The sequence below is a fragment of the Narcine bancroftii genome, chromosome 2 (assembly GCF_036971445.1).
Source record: "Narcine bancroftii isolate sNarBan1 chromosome 2, sNarBan1.hap1, whole genome shotgun sequence".
Classification (NCBI taxonomy): Eukaryota; Metazoa; Chordata; class Chondrichthyes; order Torpediniformes; family Narcinidae; genus Narcine; species Narcine bancroftii.
The window spans coordinates 355,207,590-355,224,257 of NC_091470.1; the positions used below are offsets into that span (position 1 = coordinate 355,207,590).

Sequence of the window (16,668 nt, forward strand, 5' to 3'; positions counted from 1 at the left end):
ACTGTCAGTGCCCCCGCTATTTGTCCCCTAACCTCCCTTGACTGAAAACTCAAGTACTACGTGTGGTTCCTAAAAGCATTTTTGTATACATTCAGCATTATGCTCGCAACCGTTTCAAAACCCAAGTATTATTGGAAAGACCTGTGTTGACTTTACAGAGTCATACAACCATTTAAACAGAGATGAGGTCAGAAGTTTGTGGATGTGAAATGACAAGTTGTGTTTTGGACAGAAATGAAACTGAAACAGTGATTATGTAAATGACGAGAGAGAGAGAGAGAGATTTTGAAACCAGATGGAAGAAATTGACCCTCCTCTCTCTGGAGAGAGGAGATGCTGTTTTGCATTTTATTATCCTTATCATAGGAGGTACACAAAATCAGTGGTGATAAAGAAGAGTCACTTCACTGTCTCTTTGAATAAAGAGGGCAGTTTCGGAATCAAAGCTACATAGCCAGAAAAGATACCACTGGAAAAAGGGGAACACAAAATAAGTGGTTGTAAAATCCACTGCACTCTTGACTAAGAAAGAAATCAGTGGAAAACAGGCTCCATACTCTTAAGCAAGATAAGAGGGAGTTCATGAAATCACTCAGAGGAAGAAATATCTCTCTGAAAGACAACTCATCAAAGGATTTTTGAGTTTAAAGAGATCTGAAGACATAATGTTTAAAAATGCTTCATAATGATTTCTGAACTGTGATTTAAAAATCTTCAAGCAAAACAAAAGGTGTTTGATGCTGAAGTTTAAAATGGACTTTTCAGACTCAAGCTTAAACTGTAATAGTTGGGATTTAATCTCTCTCACACACACATGCACGCACGCACGCACGCACGCACGCACGCACGCACGCACGCACGCACGCACGCACGCACATTTGCACATAGTGCAAAATGTTATGTTATTAATAGTTTAATAAAAACTTATTTTGAATTTATCATTGTCTGGTGAATTTTCCATTGCTGCTCCTTTGTTAGTACTAATAAGATTTTATTAGTTTGTAACAAATGGAAGATATTAAAAAAATCAATGAACGCAACATAGGCATATGCTCAGACAACAGGGATACAGAGCTTGAAAAGATATAGAAAATCATCTAAGAGCACTATGGTTTGTCAAGAAAGGCTGTAAATCCAGAAAATATATCCAATGCAATCCCCTCAGAATTTACACAAATCACTATTCATATGAAAAAGCTTTCCAGAAGCAAACTATTTTCCCTTAGGGTTAAACAGGAAAGTTTGCAGATGCTGAGGTGGGGTGCAATATGCAAATGTGCTAGAGAAACTCGTCAGGTCACGCAGCATCCATAGGAAGTAGAGGGTAACCAACATTTCAGGCCTGGGCCCTTCATTAAAGTGTGAGCAAAAAACAGGCATGTGCCTGTATAAAAAGGTGGGGGAAGGGGGAGGGTAGGGAAGGAGAGAGGAAGGGGCAGAGTGAGGAGTGAAGGCAAACAGTTAAAAGGTCATAAGCCCCTTTCACACTTGCAAGGAATTAACGGCCAAATGGCCTTTAAGTACCAAGTGTGACAGCAAAATTAGCTCAACGCCAGCGTCAAATGACATCATCTCACGCTAGGGATTGACGGCCTCAACTCCTCGTACAATTCCTGGTGTCTTAAGACGCCGGCGTTGCAATTAGGCAAGTGTGAAACAGGTAATTGCATTGTGGGATTGAAATTACCCAAGTTTTTGCATGAGTGCAGGAAGAAAAGATTAAAAAGAAGGTATAAACTTTGTTGTGGGAAAGTTGGAGTGGGGGAGAGAGAAAATAAATAGCAATAGCAAACAATTTTTAAATAGCATGGGAAAATTGGTAGTTCTATAGCGCACAATTTATAAAGACCGTGGGGAAAAAAGCAATGGCAGACCTGACTTACCAGAATGCCGTGCAACAGAGAAACCCCTCCATGAATGCCCATTCCTATCCCAGGACACTGAACAGCCAATTTAGTGGGATGCAAACGTGAAAGGGGATACTAGTGGGATGGTAGAAAAGAAACACACTGAGAAGTGATAGGAGAGAGGGTAGCTCTGATAGGAAAGGGAAAGAAGGAGGTAGAGACCTGGAGGGACAGGGAAAGAGAAGGAATATTAGAGAAGAATATTATTAAGATGGTGGGGCTGGTCATAACCACTGATCAACTGTGACTCATTTGGCATCTTCCGTAAAAGATTAGCGCAATGCTATTACAGCCCTAGTGGCCGAGGTTCGAATCCAGCACTTTCTGTAAGGAGATGATACATTTCCTCAACTCTGCGTGTGGTTTCCCCAGTGCTCCAATTTCCTCCCATCGTTCAAATTGATGGGTGCATTTGGATGGCACAGACCCCTGGTCAGGACAGCCTGTTACTGTGATGTAATTTTATTTTTAAAAAAAGCAATGGAAATTTTAAATATCACCTGCGGTTTTACGGTTCCCTATTGGTCCGTTTTGTATTTTATCCCACTGTTAAGTGAGGAAGTTTGATTACCAACAGAGGAGTAAGGGTGAGATAAATGCTTGAGGAAAAAGACAAAGGGAATTCACAGGTAGCCTGCCCAGCTCAGCTTGTTGGTTGCTTGACAAATTTGCCCTTTCCAGAAAGATTGATCAGTATCCTTTTCCCTTCAATGAATAATATGCTCATTGCAGCATTTTATTGATTTTGGCATGGGCCTGTAACTTGTGTGGACTTCTGCCCAGCAGAATGGCTTGCATCCTTGAAGTACTCTTGCCTCCATGTTCAAAGACCACCAGGATATTATCTCTTTTCTGGAGTTCAGATGAATTTGAGGTACTTTCAATCTTCCATTGAGAAGTTTATGAATCCATCATGTATTTACCATGAGGATGTTTCTTCTGCTGGGGAAGCCCGACTAAAGTCATAGCCGCAAGATAAATTGCTCGCTTAAGATAAAGAGATATTTATTGTTTCAGTGGGCTATGGGTACTAAACCTAGGAGTGTATACATGAAAGGCACAAATTGGTGGATCACAGAGAAAGATTTTTTTAAAAATATTTATTCAAGGAATGTAGAATTTAATTGCCCAACCCTCATTGCATTTAAGAAGGAGATGGTGAGCAACTTTCTTGAACCACTGTAGTTGCTGAAGCATGGGCGTACACAAAATGCGGGAAGGAACTATGGAATTGTCACCCCAGCAATGGCGTCTGTAAGGGTAGAGCAGGAAAGTGGATTAAGATTGAAGTTCGCATCAGTCATGACTTTTTGAATGGCAGATCGTGCTGTATCACCGAGACCTACCTGCTCCTTTGTCTTCTGCTCTTCCATTTTCTACATTCCACGCCCCCTGCTGTTTGGCAGTAATTTGTATATAGTTAAGGCCAAACTTTTCTTTTTACATCTGTTCTATTCTTGTCTCATTTTTTCCTGCATTCGCAGCGGTTTTGTCATCGAATCCATCCCACCATCACTTGATCATGGGCCCTGACATTTGTTCTTCCTAGAACTATTGTTTCTGGCTTTGTACTGACATAAAAGCTGAGCATGTTCCACTTTTGCTGGAAGATTAATTTTCGATATCTTTTCAATGGCTTCAGATCTACGTTGTTAAAATGAGAAATGTTTCCACATTATGCCTTTTTTTTAAATATTCAGTGTCTAATGGGCATAAATTAAAGTTTGATGGATTTGATCTTTAATCTTCATAACATCAGTAAGCTAATGAGAGGCTTAAGTAAGATCGATGGTCTACTCTCTGTGCTTTCATTGACACTCTGCCCTGATTCCTGCTGGTTTTACAAGCTTTTATCTAAGCAGTGCTTGGGCCTAATATGATTTAAAGAAAAAAAAATTCAGAATCACCAGTCTTTAGGAATATCGGATATTTCAGTGACCCAGAAATTTCCAGCTCAAGGTTTTGCTGTTCCCACAATAAATGGGACCACCTTGAACGACTTGAATGTACTAAAGAGACAGAGGATCAGTTACAGAGTCATGGAATTCTACAGTGTAGAAACATACTCTTTGGCTCAACTTGGCCATGCTGACTGAGCTAATCTCATCTGCTTGCGTCCAACCCGTTTCCCTCTAACCCTTCCCTATTTATGCGCCTGTATAATTGTTTTTAAATGTTCCCACCTTCACCACTTCCACTGGCATGTTTCATATGTCCTCTATCTTCTGCGGGTAGAGGATGCCCTCAGATCCTTTTTAAAACTTTCCCTCTTCACCCTAAATCTATGCCCTCCATTTATAGATTCCCCAAGACCCAGTCAGCTCCTTAAACCTGTATGACTGGTAATGATCATCCTACGCCCTAAATCCACTTTTCAACTAATTGCAATATTTCCTTGAATGCATTGGAGTCCAGAGACTAACTATTGACATCACCCATTGTAGGGCACTATCAGTAACCACCAAGACTAGGCTGAGGGAATGATAAGCTTTAATAAACAGAAGAATCTTGCTGGCCTAGATCCAGGTATAGGAACGGAGGGAAGGGAGAGGTGGCTCAACCTTTATGGCCCAGGACCTCAGGGGAGGAGTCATCAGTGGGCGGGCCAGCTCTATATATACAGTAGTCAACAATAACAATATAAAATGGAGGAAACATATCACCACACCCATGAATATACTCACCAAGTCAGCATTCATAGCCCTGTGGAGTGGAGAATGACCAATACCGTCACAGTTCGAGACAACATTGACACAGGCCAAACTCATCCATTTAGCTGTTAACAGATTTCCATTCCACCTTTTTCTCTTGTAAGTGTGATACCTTGAGAGCTAGACTTAATCCAAGAAAACATTCTTGGTTAAATTGAACCCAAAATGCTTTACTTAGCAACAAGGGGCTAAAATCACCTGACATGGATCAAATTTTAATTTAGGTTTAGATTTATTTATTGTAGTGTGCATACCAAGATACAGGGTAAAGCTTTCTCGATGCCCCTTTCAAAGCGACGTCATAGCAATCTCCTCAAGAAACCAAGTGTTAACGTTGGAGCAGATTATTATAATGTGCTGGTTCAAGTTTTCTCCTGTTTCCTTTTCAGTGTCTACCAGATCATTGTGGAAGAAGAGCGCCCACACAGAACAAAGAAGGCCACAGACCTTTTGAGATGCAACTTTGTTCCTATCACCTACCAGAACATCTCTGTTTCAGATTCTCCCCATTACTTTGCAGCAGAATTTCCACCAAAAGCCCTCAAAGTGGCTCAGCCATTCACCATTGGAGATAACAAGACGTATGGCGGCTACTGGAATGCGCCACTTCTCCCGCATAAGAGCTACAACATTTACTTTCAAGCAGTGAGCACGGCCAATGGGGTAAGTGTTGTCCAAAGCTGCAACTATTCACCAAATGCCTGTTGATATCTTAATTGGAATCAATCTGACCTTTGCCCATTGGTTTCAGGAAAAAATTGATTTGAATGAGAACAATTCATTCCATCTGTACTGCGGGTTCCTCTTGGTCCACTTAATATGCACTTTTAAAAATCAATGAAAGATTTAATGTGGCTTCAGATTCAAGGGTGACCAAGGTCAAATTTATTATTTGATCCTTTGGTGTCAACTGAATTTTTGCACAAGAAAGCTCTTATCTATTCTTTTCCATCCTGGGGAAGAGTAAACGATTCAAACTAATTGTCTACACAGTAAACAATGGCAGTTTCCTTGGATAGTGCACCAGCTTCTCCTTGTAGTTTCCTCAGGACAACGACATTTCTTCATGGTCACCAAACTTGACTGATTAGTGAGGGTTGTAAACGAGGTGTCATCACCGGGAAAACCGAGTACAGGTTTGGTCTCCAGATTTAAGGAAGGATGCAGAACATAGAACGGTGCAACAGATGACCAGGCTATTTGGCCCTCAACGCCTGTGCAGACCATGAGGGCAATTTCAACTAAACCCACCTGCCTCTATATGGTCTATATCCGTCCAGTCCCTGTCTGTTCATGTACCTGTCTAAATTCCTCTTCAACTTGGCTATTTGATCTGCTTCCAAAACCTCCCTCAATGGTAGATTCCAAGCACCCACTACTCTCTGTGTAAGAAACTTGCTTTGTAATTCTCTTCTGAACTTTCCCCCTCTCACCCTAAAGCTATACCCTCCAGTATTTGATTTTTCCACTCTTGGAAAATGACTCTGAATTGCTACCTGATTTCTGGCTCAAAACTTAATGAGATTCTATCAGGTCACCCCTTCAGCTGCTGAAGTTCAAGAGAAAACAATTCAGATTTGTTCAACCTCTCCTTACTCTCATCCTGGTGAGCATCTTCTGCATGATTTTGAGATCTTCACATCCTTCCTGACCAGATACTGCAAATGTGGTGTCAAATGCTTGAGAAGAATGTAGGAAACTGGTGCTGAAACAAAGTGTTGTAAATGTGCCAAATGTTGGTGCTGTGCACATGTTGTGTGAAATATGAGCTTCTACCTTGTTAGACCCAGAGAGAAATGACGGACACCAGTGTTTTCCAATATCCAAAGAAAGAACCCTTTTATTTTCAATTAGAAAACTACCTATAGTATTTACAATGCCCTTGGCGCCGAGGGAACACTCATGAGCCATCTCACACACGTGTGACTGGATTCATTGATTGATGCCTCAAGTCCCAAAAACTGGTAACACCCACTCCTGGCAATGGTGGGGTCTCTCTGTTTAGGGTGTCCTAGCACAAAGATTGATTCAGACTGGTATCTCTGCTTAAGCTGGGTAGATAACTTGGCCGACATGGACCAATTCCTGTGTTGTGTAGCTCTAGAAAGAAGCAGGAGGTCCCTGATCTTTTAATCATTATTCTGCCCCTCCAATAATATTCTCATGTATTTTCGAGAAGATGGAAACAGCAGGCAATTTCAAATCCACAGCAACTGTAATGTAATAGAAATTAGTGAGTGAAGAAAACAGTAACTGCAGCAGGAGGTGCACTAGAGACCGCAGGTACTGCAATCTGAAGCTAAACACAATCTTCTGGAGAATCTCAGTGGGTCGAGCAGCATCAACCGGTGAAAAAGAATGGCTGACTTTCGCGCTGGAACTCGAGTCTTCATCCAGTCTGCAGACTTTCATGTTTGACTTCATCCATTTTGAAACGTGGACCATTCTTTTTCTCCCATGTGCTGCTCGGCCCACTAAGATCCTTCAGAAGATCGTGGTTAGTGACTGCAGCAGCTTGTCTGGGTAAAGATTTCCCTCGATCCATGAGGCCACAAAGACAGATCGACTGGAGAATTGCCCAGTCACCTCCAGTCTGGATATGTGACTATTTCTTTCTAACTTGTCAACATCTTTCTTCAAAATCTCCTGAGAGGCAATTACACCAATTTCAAGAGTGGTAGGAGCAACATTCATCTCTGCTATCTAAATCAAACCATTCAATGCCATGTAACCAGTGTTTAACCGTAAACCTATGATCTTCCAAACTTAAGGAGTCAATAGTGTCCTCAGCTTATGGATTTCCCTGACATTAGTCATATGAAGAAGCATTGATAAATATAGATGGATCTACCTGCTGTCCACCACACACCAATTCATCGCCAAGACCCTCCTCAATTACTCTGAATGAGCCTCGCTGTGGATTCTGTCCATCTAGAGATGCAGTGGATATGCCCTTCAACTTGTAAGAATACAAAATGCTGGAGAAGTTCAGCAGGTCGAATAGTGTCCTTTATGTAGCAAAGGCAAAGATACATAATCAACATTTTGGGCTTGATCCCTTCATCAGAGTATGATAAAATGCTGGCAGGCGTCCGAACAAAAGAGTGGGGGGGTGTGGCTGGCAAAGACAGAAGATGATAAGTGGAGAAAGGAGGGAGGGGACAGCAGCAATGTGGAGAAAAGGGGTTGGCAGGGCTGTGTTTGTAAAAGAACTGGAAAGAGAGGAAAAGGGGGGAGGGGGAAGAAATAACAAGCAGGTTTAATGGTAAGCAGTAAAGTCAATGTTCATGCCATCTGGCTGGAGAGTGCCCAGATGGAAAATTAGGTGTTGTTCCTCAATCTGCAGGTGGTCAGGGTGGGACAGTACATAAGGCCATGGATGGACATTTGAACACAGGGGTGTGACCTGGAATTGAAATGGTTGGCCACTGGGAGGTCGCTGTGGTTGTGAGTGGAGTGGAGATGCTGAGTGAAGCAATCTGCCAGTCTGCGACCGGTCTCTGCGATGTAGAGAATGCCATAAAGGGTGCACCGAATGCAGTAAATAAGTCCTTTGGATGTAAAAGTGCCCCCTCATCCTCAACTACGACCCCACCAGCCTCCACATCCAACACATTATCCACTGGAATTTCCGGCGATTACTACAGGATCCCACCACAGACACATTTTTCCATCTCCTCCCCTCTCGGCCTTCCGCAGGGACCAGTCCTTCCTCAATTCCCTCTACACTCATCGATCCCCACCCATCGTATCTCTGGCACTTTCCCCTGTGCCAGCAGGTGGTACAAAACGTGCGCCTACACCTCCTCCCTCACCACAGCCTGGGGCCTCAAACAGGCCTTTCATATGAAGCAACACTCTACGTACATTCAAAGGACTTATTTACTGCATCCTTTGTGGCACTCTCTACATTGTAGAAGCCGGCCGCAGACAGAGAGATCGCTTCGCTCAGCACCTCTGCTCTGTTCACAACCACAGCAACCACTTAATTGCTGGGTCACACACCCATGCTCATATGTCTGTACATGGCCTTATGTACTGTCACACCCTGACCACCCGCAGATTGGAGGAACAACACCTTATTTTCCATCTGGGCACCCTTCAGCCAGATGGCATGAACATTAACTTCACTGCTTTCCATTAAACCGGCTCTGCTGTCCCCTCCTTCCTTTCTCCACCTCTCATCTCCTGCCTTCCCACCCCTCTTCCCCCCTCCTACTCTTTTGTTCGGACACTTGCTGGAATTTTCTCATACTTTGATGAAGGGCTCAAGGCCGAAACATCGGTTGTGTAATCTTTGCCTTTGCTACATAAAGGACACTGAGCTTCTCCAACATTTTGTGTTCTTACTTCAACCATGGTGCTTACAGAACTTTGTGATTTTCTTCCTTGCTCTTCATCTTGTGATAACTCCAAGAAATATGGAGGGTGCAGCACTAGTCACTAGACTTGGGCATTCTTCAACCTCCTTAGTGCCTTTATCGATGGGCAGGGACCGCAGAACACATAACAAAGAACATGGTTGAATAACAATGAACAAAAGGGCTTGACTCGTTGGGTAGAAATTCATCTGTCATTGTCACAGTGAGTTTCTTCTCATTTCCATGTAGTTCATTCTTCCTTAATTTCTAGAGATGTAGAGGGATTATGTGTGAGCCATGAAGAGAGGTTACGCACCTTCTAAAACAGAGAAGAAACAATCCTCAAAGGCAGAGTAATTAAAAATCTGTGAAGCGTATCTGTTTGTCACAAATTTAACATATATTTATTTTCATCTCCCTTTTCTTCTCCAAATAAAAAGGGTAAATATTTCTAGAACAGTTGCTTAAACTAAGAAAAGACCACTGCCCATCAGCATTCCCCAGATCTTCAGACACTGAACAAAATACTATTCCTTTTGATGCACTTCCATATAAATCACATTGAAATGTTATGTTTGGATGACGTTAATTCACTTTTACAGTGGATTTTCTCTGATATGTTTTATTACAGAGATCTAACAGCGATAATCCTCATTGGTTGTCAAGTGCTTTAAAAATATCTGTATTAATATTTTACGATAAAAAGTTGATCTTGTAGTACACAGTAATGTGTACTACAAGATCAGAGAAAATGTTGCAATAATGATCCTAAGTACAATTTCCAAAGCACACTCAAATTAAGGAAATAGTACATAACAAAAGAGAAACAAAGAAAATTTTTTTTTAAATTGAAAACCCCTTTCCCCTGAGCAAGGTTGAAGATTGGCATTCATAAATCCGGGTGGCACAGTCTTAGAGAGGGTCAACACGATCCCAGATCAACACTAAATACTAAGATTATGGTAGAGCTTTTCTATTGGTTGTCAAGTGCTTTGCGAGATTTTGGTGAGAGATATATAAATGCAAGTCTTTCAGTTTATACTTAGCTTCAGTTTTATTATACTGGACTCTGTGCTCGTAGGGTAGTCCACATGATTTATAGCAACTCGTGCTGGTTGTATCCATGCCATATATGGAGAAGGTTTAAGGGAGGCATTGGGGTAGGTGTTTTACTTAGAATGTCTGAAATGCTTTGCCAAGGGTGGTGATGGATTCTGGTACAATAGGAACATTTACTCCAATCTTCATTTAAAGGCCCATTTATAGAGTGAAAGAATGCGACCGTGAAGGTGGAGATTCTCCAAGGCGCCAATTTCAAGCCCTCTTCAACCTAGTGTCAGCGGAGCGCTCCACCATGCATCATAAATGTACTGCCACTCCAAATGACTGGCTAGGGACAGGCTGATCACGCAACCCAGGAGCCACCACCAGGGCTCCCACAGTGATTGGTGCTGGGGCTAGGGCTCCCTCCTGCTACCTGGAAATGTCCCCTTCTCATTCCTCCTCCACCCCTCACTCCTTGAAAAAAATAGCACTTTTTCATGGTCAATCTCAGGATAGCCATTATTTTGCTTAGAGTATTCACATGCCTGCTCCCAGAATTGTCTCCCATTCCCGGTAACTCAAAAGTCTTACCAGGACCGGTCATGGTCATTGATCGCTGGATCTCCTATGTCAGAGGATCCCTTTCAATATATAATTTTTCTCTGAATTTGTCTTCACCCTGCACTCATGGGAGCCATGTTTCTCTTCCCTTTCAGTCCGATAATTCGAACATTATTTTGTCTGCTAAAATTTTCCATGTGGTCAATCCTGTCCAGCAGACCTTGTCTGTCTGACTCCCATTTCTTTGCATCTTTTTCCAAATCTTTTAGCTTATCTTGTGTTTTCACTGTCTACTTCTGCTTGGTTCATTCTTACCATTAAGTCTTCAACGATTTGTTTAATTTCAGTCATGTCTCTCTTTACATTTTCGACGCCTGCAAATCAATGGGTCAAGTTTTCCATTTTTTCCAGGATAATATTTAGTTCTTGTCCCGACTCCCCAACCCTGCCGGGGTCTGCTGGTCCCGAGGCCACTCTTACACCACTCCCTTTCAGGTTTTCCCTTGGTGTTCCTGGCTGAGTAGAAACATTCTCTATTTTTGCTCTCTGCTGCCTTGTGACGTAGTTCTTATTTTGTCCATTTTTTAATGAATTTTTTTTAAATTTTAAGATTTTAACGGTCTTTTTGATACGCTTCATGGAGAGCTCGATCAAAACACGCCTGACTAAGTACTTTGCATGGCCATGCCCCTCAGGTGGTTTAGGTTGTTGAGTAGGTTTATATAGGCAGCGCAACATCATGGGCTGAAGGGCCTGTACTGTGCTGTAGTGTTCTAATTTAAATTAAGTGGTCACTTTTACAAATACTTATTCTACTGACAGGTTTATTCTGTGTGTTCTGAACCTCCAACTTTGCCTCTGACCTCAAACTATTTCATTGAAGCTCAACAAAGAAAGTAGGATCATGTATCTATCCATTGGGCCTTCTGTAGACCTGGATCCAAGCCTCAATCACTAATTTCAGACCTAAGGCTCAGCTATTATTCATACACACCAGCGATTATTAGAGGGCAATGTTAAGCAATTTGAAGAGGGATATGATGCCATCTTTGGTTGCTGAAGCGTCATTAGTTCGTGCTACCCATTTAGGAACTGACAAGCTTGCTGTGCTTTCTGATTTTGTTTTATTTCCATCCTCCAGGTCATGTCTGCCTATTTTCTGATTTTCCTTTTTTCCCTGGCCAGACCTCTTGTTCCCCAAACCATCTATAAATGATCATCTTTCATTTCACCCAACACTTATTCTATCTATCGTGGGGTCATTGTGCAATAGTGAAGAAGTTACTATATTTCATCAGGAGTTTGAGGAGATTTGATATGCCATCATACTTGCAGAATTCTACAGGAAAGCATTCTCACTGGTTGCATCACTGTCTGATATTGAGGTGCCAATGCCCAGGACAGGAACAGGCCAGCACCATGAAGATTATTAATCTTTACTCCATTAAGGACATTTTGAAGAGGCAGTGCTTCAAGAAAGCATCTGCGATCATCCAAGACTGTCACCACCCAGGCCATACCCTTTTCTTACTGGGATCTTACATGCGCTCAATGCTACAAAAAGCAGCTTCTTCCCCTCCGCCATCAGATTTCTGAATGGGCGATGAACCTGTGGACACGACATCATTTTTGTTCTTTTTTTTTGTGGCTGATTTTTTTTAAATCTTGCATTTGCGGAACTGTATAGTTATTTTGTACCTTGTTCTGCTCAATACCGCTGCCTCAAAACAGCAACATTTGTGACAGATGCTCATAACAATGAGCCTGATTCTGATTCTGGCACTCCTTCTTTACATTATCTGTTCCTATGGCAATATGTTTCTCAGCAGTGTCGGTATTTAGTAAATTGGAACATTGGAGTCCATTTTCATATGCTAGCTGGGGTAAAATCAGGAGGAAGGTTTTGCGACATTTTTACTGGATAAAGATTTGGAGGGAGCGAATGGGGTGGGTTAAATGGCCTTCATTACTCCTTGAATTCTACCGGGGTGGCGGGGGCAGGGTGGGTTATTCAATTCTGAGCACTTATTTTCCTTCTATCCAACACTGCAATGTGCATGTGCTCAAAAATACCCCAAAACAGCAGCCCACTGCATCGTAAATCCCCCCCCCTTGATCAAGGAGGCATTATGAAATACAGTCAAGCAGTTTTATAAATAGAATTCTTCATGGTTATGCATATTTTTGATGAAGAACAAAAATTATGTATTTTTTTTACTTTTCATAATGGCTGATGCTTGTCATTATTCTTTTCAAGTGAACAAGATGGGATCTTTTCCATTTTGCAGAAAGACTGAGATTGATTAAAGTTAATTTGGGGAGCGTTCAGGCTATTTTTTTTTTCTAGCCATGGGCAGCCTGAAAGGATGGTGGAGCAAAGCCTTCACCACATGAGCAGCTGAGGAGCCTTAACCTTGAAGGCATATAAAAGTCATGCCGCCTCCATAGGAAGTAAAAGGCATTCACCATTTCGGGCCTGAACCCTAACACCTTTGTATGCTGCACTAGGCCCCGGCATCTGCTGATTTTCTTGTTTACCTCCATTCGAAGGGCTCAGGCCCCAAACATCAACTTCACAGTCAGTGTTTCGAGGCTGAGCCTGAGCCCTTTGAATAGAGGCAGCCAAGAAAATTACCAGATGCCGGGGTCTAGTGCAATATTCAAAAGTATTGGTCCACAGGACTCAGGCCCTGGATGTTACATAAACCTGCTGAGTCCCTCTAGCGTGCTTGTGACCCCAGCATCTGCCAATTTTCTCTTTCCCACCTTAACCTGCAAAGATGCAAGTTGAAAATGGTGCAGCGAAGGTTACCTAATTAACCTCATTAGTTGGCAGCATAATTAACATAGTGGCGTGGTTTTCAAACTTTTTCTTTCCACTCACAAAAAACGTTGTGGTGATACAGATATGTAACTGCCTATGGGTAGCTGGCCCATCCCCTACTGGTGATTCACTCCCTGGTAATTCCTCCCCTTTTGACCCTGGAGTAAATAACCTCCCTCTCCCTGTCCTCCCTGTTCCTCACTCTACGGCTTTGGGATCATTGATAAAGCCTATCAACTTATTATACTTTAAATTTTCCACACGGGATCGACAAACTGCTGTGACCTGACAGACTAGACCTCGACCCCCCCCCCAGGCGCTCAGAGCCCCAGAGCTGAACAAGCAGTGGATCAAGTGCTTCACAGACTTCATGGAAGCTTCTCAAGACCACATGGGCTCTGATAAAAAAAAGCTCAAGTTACTGCGAGCAAGGGTTGGCCGCCGTGCATTCTTGGCGATCAGGGGCTGAATGACTTACTCCGCAGCCATGACCAAGTTCCACAACCTCTACCGACTGCAGGTAAACAGTCTACTCATGGTATCTTCTGGCCTCTAGAAAACAGCAACTCTGGATGATTTATTTCGGGTCCTGCAAGAATGCAGGGGCAATGTCCCTGCCCCAGTATCGGTGGACTAGTATGTGGAAGAGCTGATCTGGACGCTTGCATGACTGGGGTGAGGTCCAATTACATCCACCAGAGCCTGCTATAGGAGGACAGGCAGCCGTTGCAGAGAGCCTTCCAGCTTACTAAGACTTTAGATTCAGCCCACCACAGAGCTGAATCCATCACTGCCGGCAACAGGCCCTCCACATGCGGGCTTTCGGGCAGACCATCTCCATACAGGGAGGCCCTGTCCCCACCACCACCACAGCTGAGCACCCAAAGTGCTACTTCTGCGGCCAGCAGTACTGTGGGCACCCCCGAGGTTTGGACATCAAACCCCAACTTCACTTCCTCCCACAGTGAAAACAATACTTCTAACCTTGAACGGCTCGGCTGCGTGCATGACCCGGGGGTTTGCCATCTTATCCGACTCCACTTCTGCCATTGTGGATGATGCCACTTCCGTCTTCTTCATCCACCTCTCCCGGTGCGACCACGTGGTCAACATGGGGGCTGCCATCTTACCGGTCCTGCTCCCCCTCCGACAGCGATTGTGAACTGGTATTGGTGTCCATTTTCTTGGTTCAGGGCAGCCCTCACCCAATCACCCACTTGATGATGGAGATTGAGGTAAATGGGAAGCGAACTAACTGCCTGTTTGACAGTGGAAGTACTGAAAGCTTCATCCACCCGGACACTGCTCACAAACACTCTCTCCCTGTCAGACCAACGAGCGGCACGATATCAATGGCCACAAAAGACCAATCTGCCGAGATCCTCGGGTATTGTATTGCATCTTAAACAGTGCAGGGTGAATATTATGACAATTTCCATTTACTGTTAATGCCTCAGCTCTGCACACCGATTCTTCTGGGGCTAGACTTCCAAAGCCAGTTCAGAAGTGTCACAACGGCATTCAGGTGGACCCCAACAACCCATCATAAATTAGATCAGCCATGATCGTATTGAATGGCGGAGCAGGCTCGATGGGCCATTTTTGGCCTACTCCTGTTCCTATTTCCTATATTCCTATGTTCCTATTACTTTGTACAACCCCCAGCTCACAGACACCCTGTAGCCAGCCTCCACCTGCGGTCTCTCCACCCTCCGCATGACCCCACCATCATGGTTTGAGGGCCTGACCCCGGATTGTAAGCCCATAGTGACTAAGAGCAGAAGCTACGGCACTGAGCTGTAGCAACTCCTGGCAGAGGGATTCATAGTGAACAGCTCCAGTGCACGGAAAGCCCAAGTTGTGGTGGTCAGGGGCAGAAGTAAACCCTATATGGTGATCGACTATAGCCCTTCACGCAGCTGGACGCATACCCTCTCCCCCAGATCTGGTCAACCAATACAGGGTGCTCTCCACCATTGGCATAAAGTCAGTGTACCACCAACTCTCTCTTTGCCCAAGAGACTGCCAGTATAGTGCATTTGAAGTGGATGGCAGGCTCAACCACTTTATCTGAGTACCCTTTGGATTCACCAATGGTGTCTCAGTATTTCAGAGGGAAATGGATCAGATGGTGGACAAGCACACGTTCCCCCTACCTAGATATTGTCACCATCTGCGACCACGATCAGCAGGACCACGATGCAATCCTTGCCAAATTCCTCCACACTGCTAAGTCCCTCAATCTGACTTACAACGAGGACCAGTGCGTGTTTAGCACAACTGACCTGGCCCCCTTGTGGCACATAGTGTCTTTGCCCCCGACCCTTTATGGAACTCCCGATCCCGCACAAACTCAAGGCGCTAAAAAGGTGCCTGGGGTCCTTTTCCTATTACACCCAATAGGTGCCTAACTATGCCAATAAAGCCACCCCCTTATCAGCAGAAGCCCGGGCAACCTTCACCCAGATCAAGGGAGACATTACCAAAGCTGTCATGCCATGGGCAAATCCATTCTGTTTCTCTTTGCGCTGGCTGCCACTCTCAACCAGACAGGCAGGCCAGTAATCTTTTTCTCCCGCACCCTTCACAGTCCTGAGACACGGCATTCCTCCATCAAGAAGGCAGCGAAGACCATCATTGAGGTGGTCCGCCACTGGCGTCATTACCTGGCCGGGAAGAGATCTACCCTGACCAACAAGCCATTGCGTTCATGTTCAACACCAAATTGCGGGGTAAGATCAAAAATGACAAAATCCTGAGGTGGAGAATCAAGCTCTCCACCTACAACTACGACATCCTATACCAGCCGGGCAAGCTCAACAACCCCTCCAGATGCCCTTGCCTGGAGGATGTGCACCAGTGCACATCTCAGCCACTTCCAGTCCATCCACAATGATCTCTGCCACCCTGGAGTCACAAGATTGTTCCACTTTATGAAAGCCCGGAACCTTCCCTACTCTATTGAGGATTTCATGTCCTTGACCAGAAACTTTCGGGTCTGTGTGAGTGCAAACCACAGTTATTCTAGCCTGACAAGTCGCCCCTCATAAAAGCCATATGCCCCTTTGAATGACTCAGCACCTGCCTTCATCCAACAGGAATATATCCTTCCTGGATGTCATTGACGAGTACTCCAGGTTGCCTTTTGCCATCCCCTGTCCCTACATGACCTCAGCCACTGTCATAAAGGTGCTCTGCAGCATATTTACCCTCTTCAGGTGCCCAAATTACATCCACAGTGATCAGGGGTCATCTTTTGT

General features: G+C 43.9%; 1 protein-coding gene across 10 annotated transcripts in view; it reads left to right on the top strand.

Moving 5' to 3' along the window:
* The window catches only part of LOC138755773 (receptor-type tyrosine-protein phosphatase mu-like), a 1,095,616-nt gene that overhangs the window by 769,291 nt on the left and 309,657 nt on the right, over positions 1-16,668 (top strand). For all 10 annotated transcript variants that reach the window (XM_069922352.1, XM_069922354.1, XM_069922355.1 and 7 more), the window contains exon 12: positions 5,008-5,281. In XM_069922352.1, the coding sequence (XP_069778453.1) occupies positions 5,008-5,281 (274 nt within the window). The remainder of the gene's footprint in view (positions 1-5,007; positions 5,282-16,668) is intronic.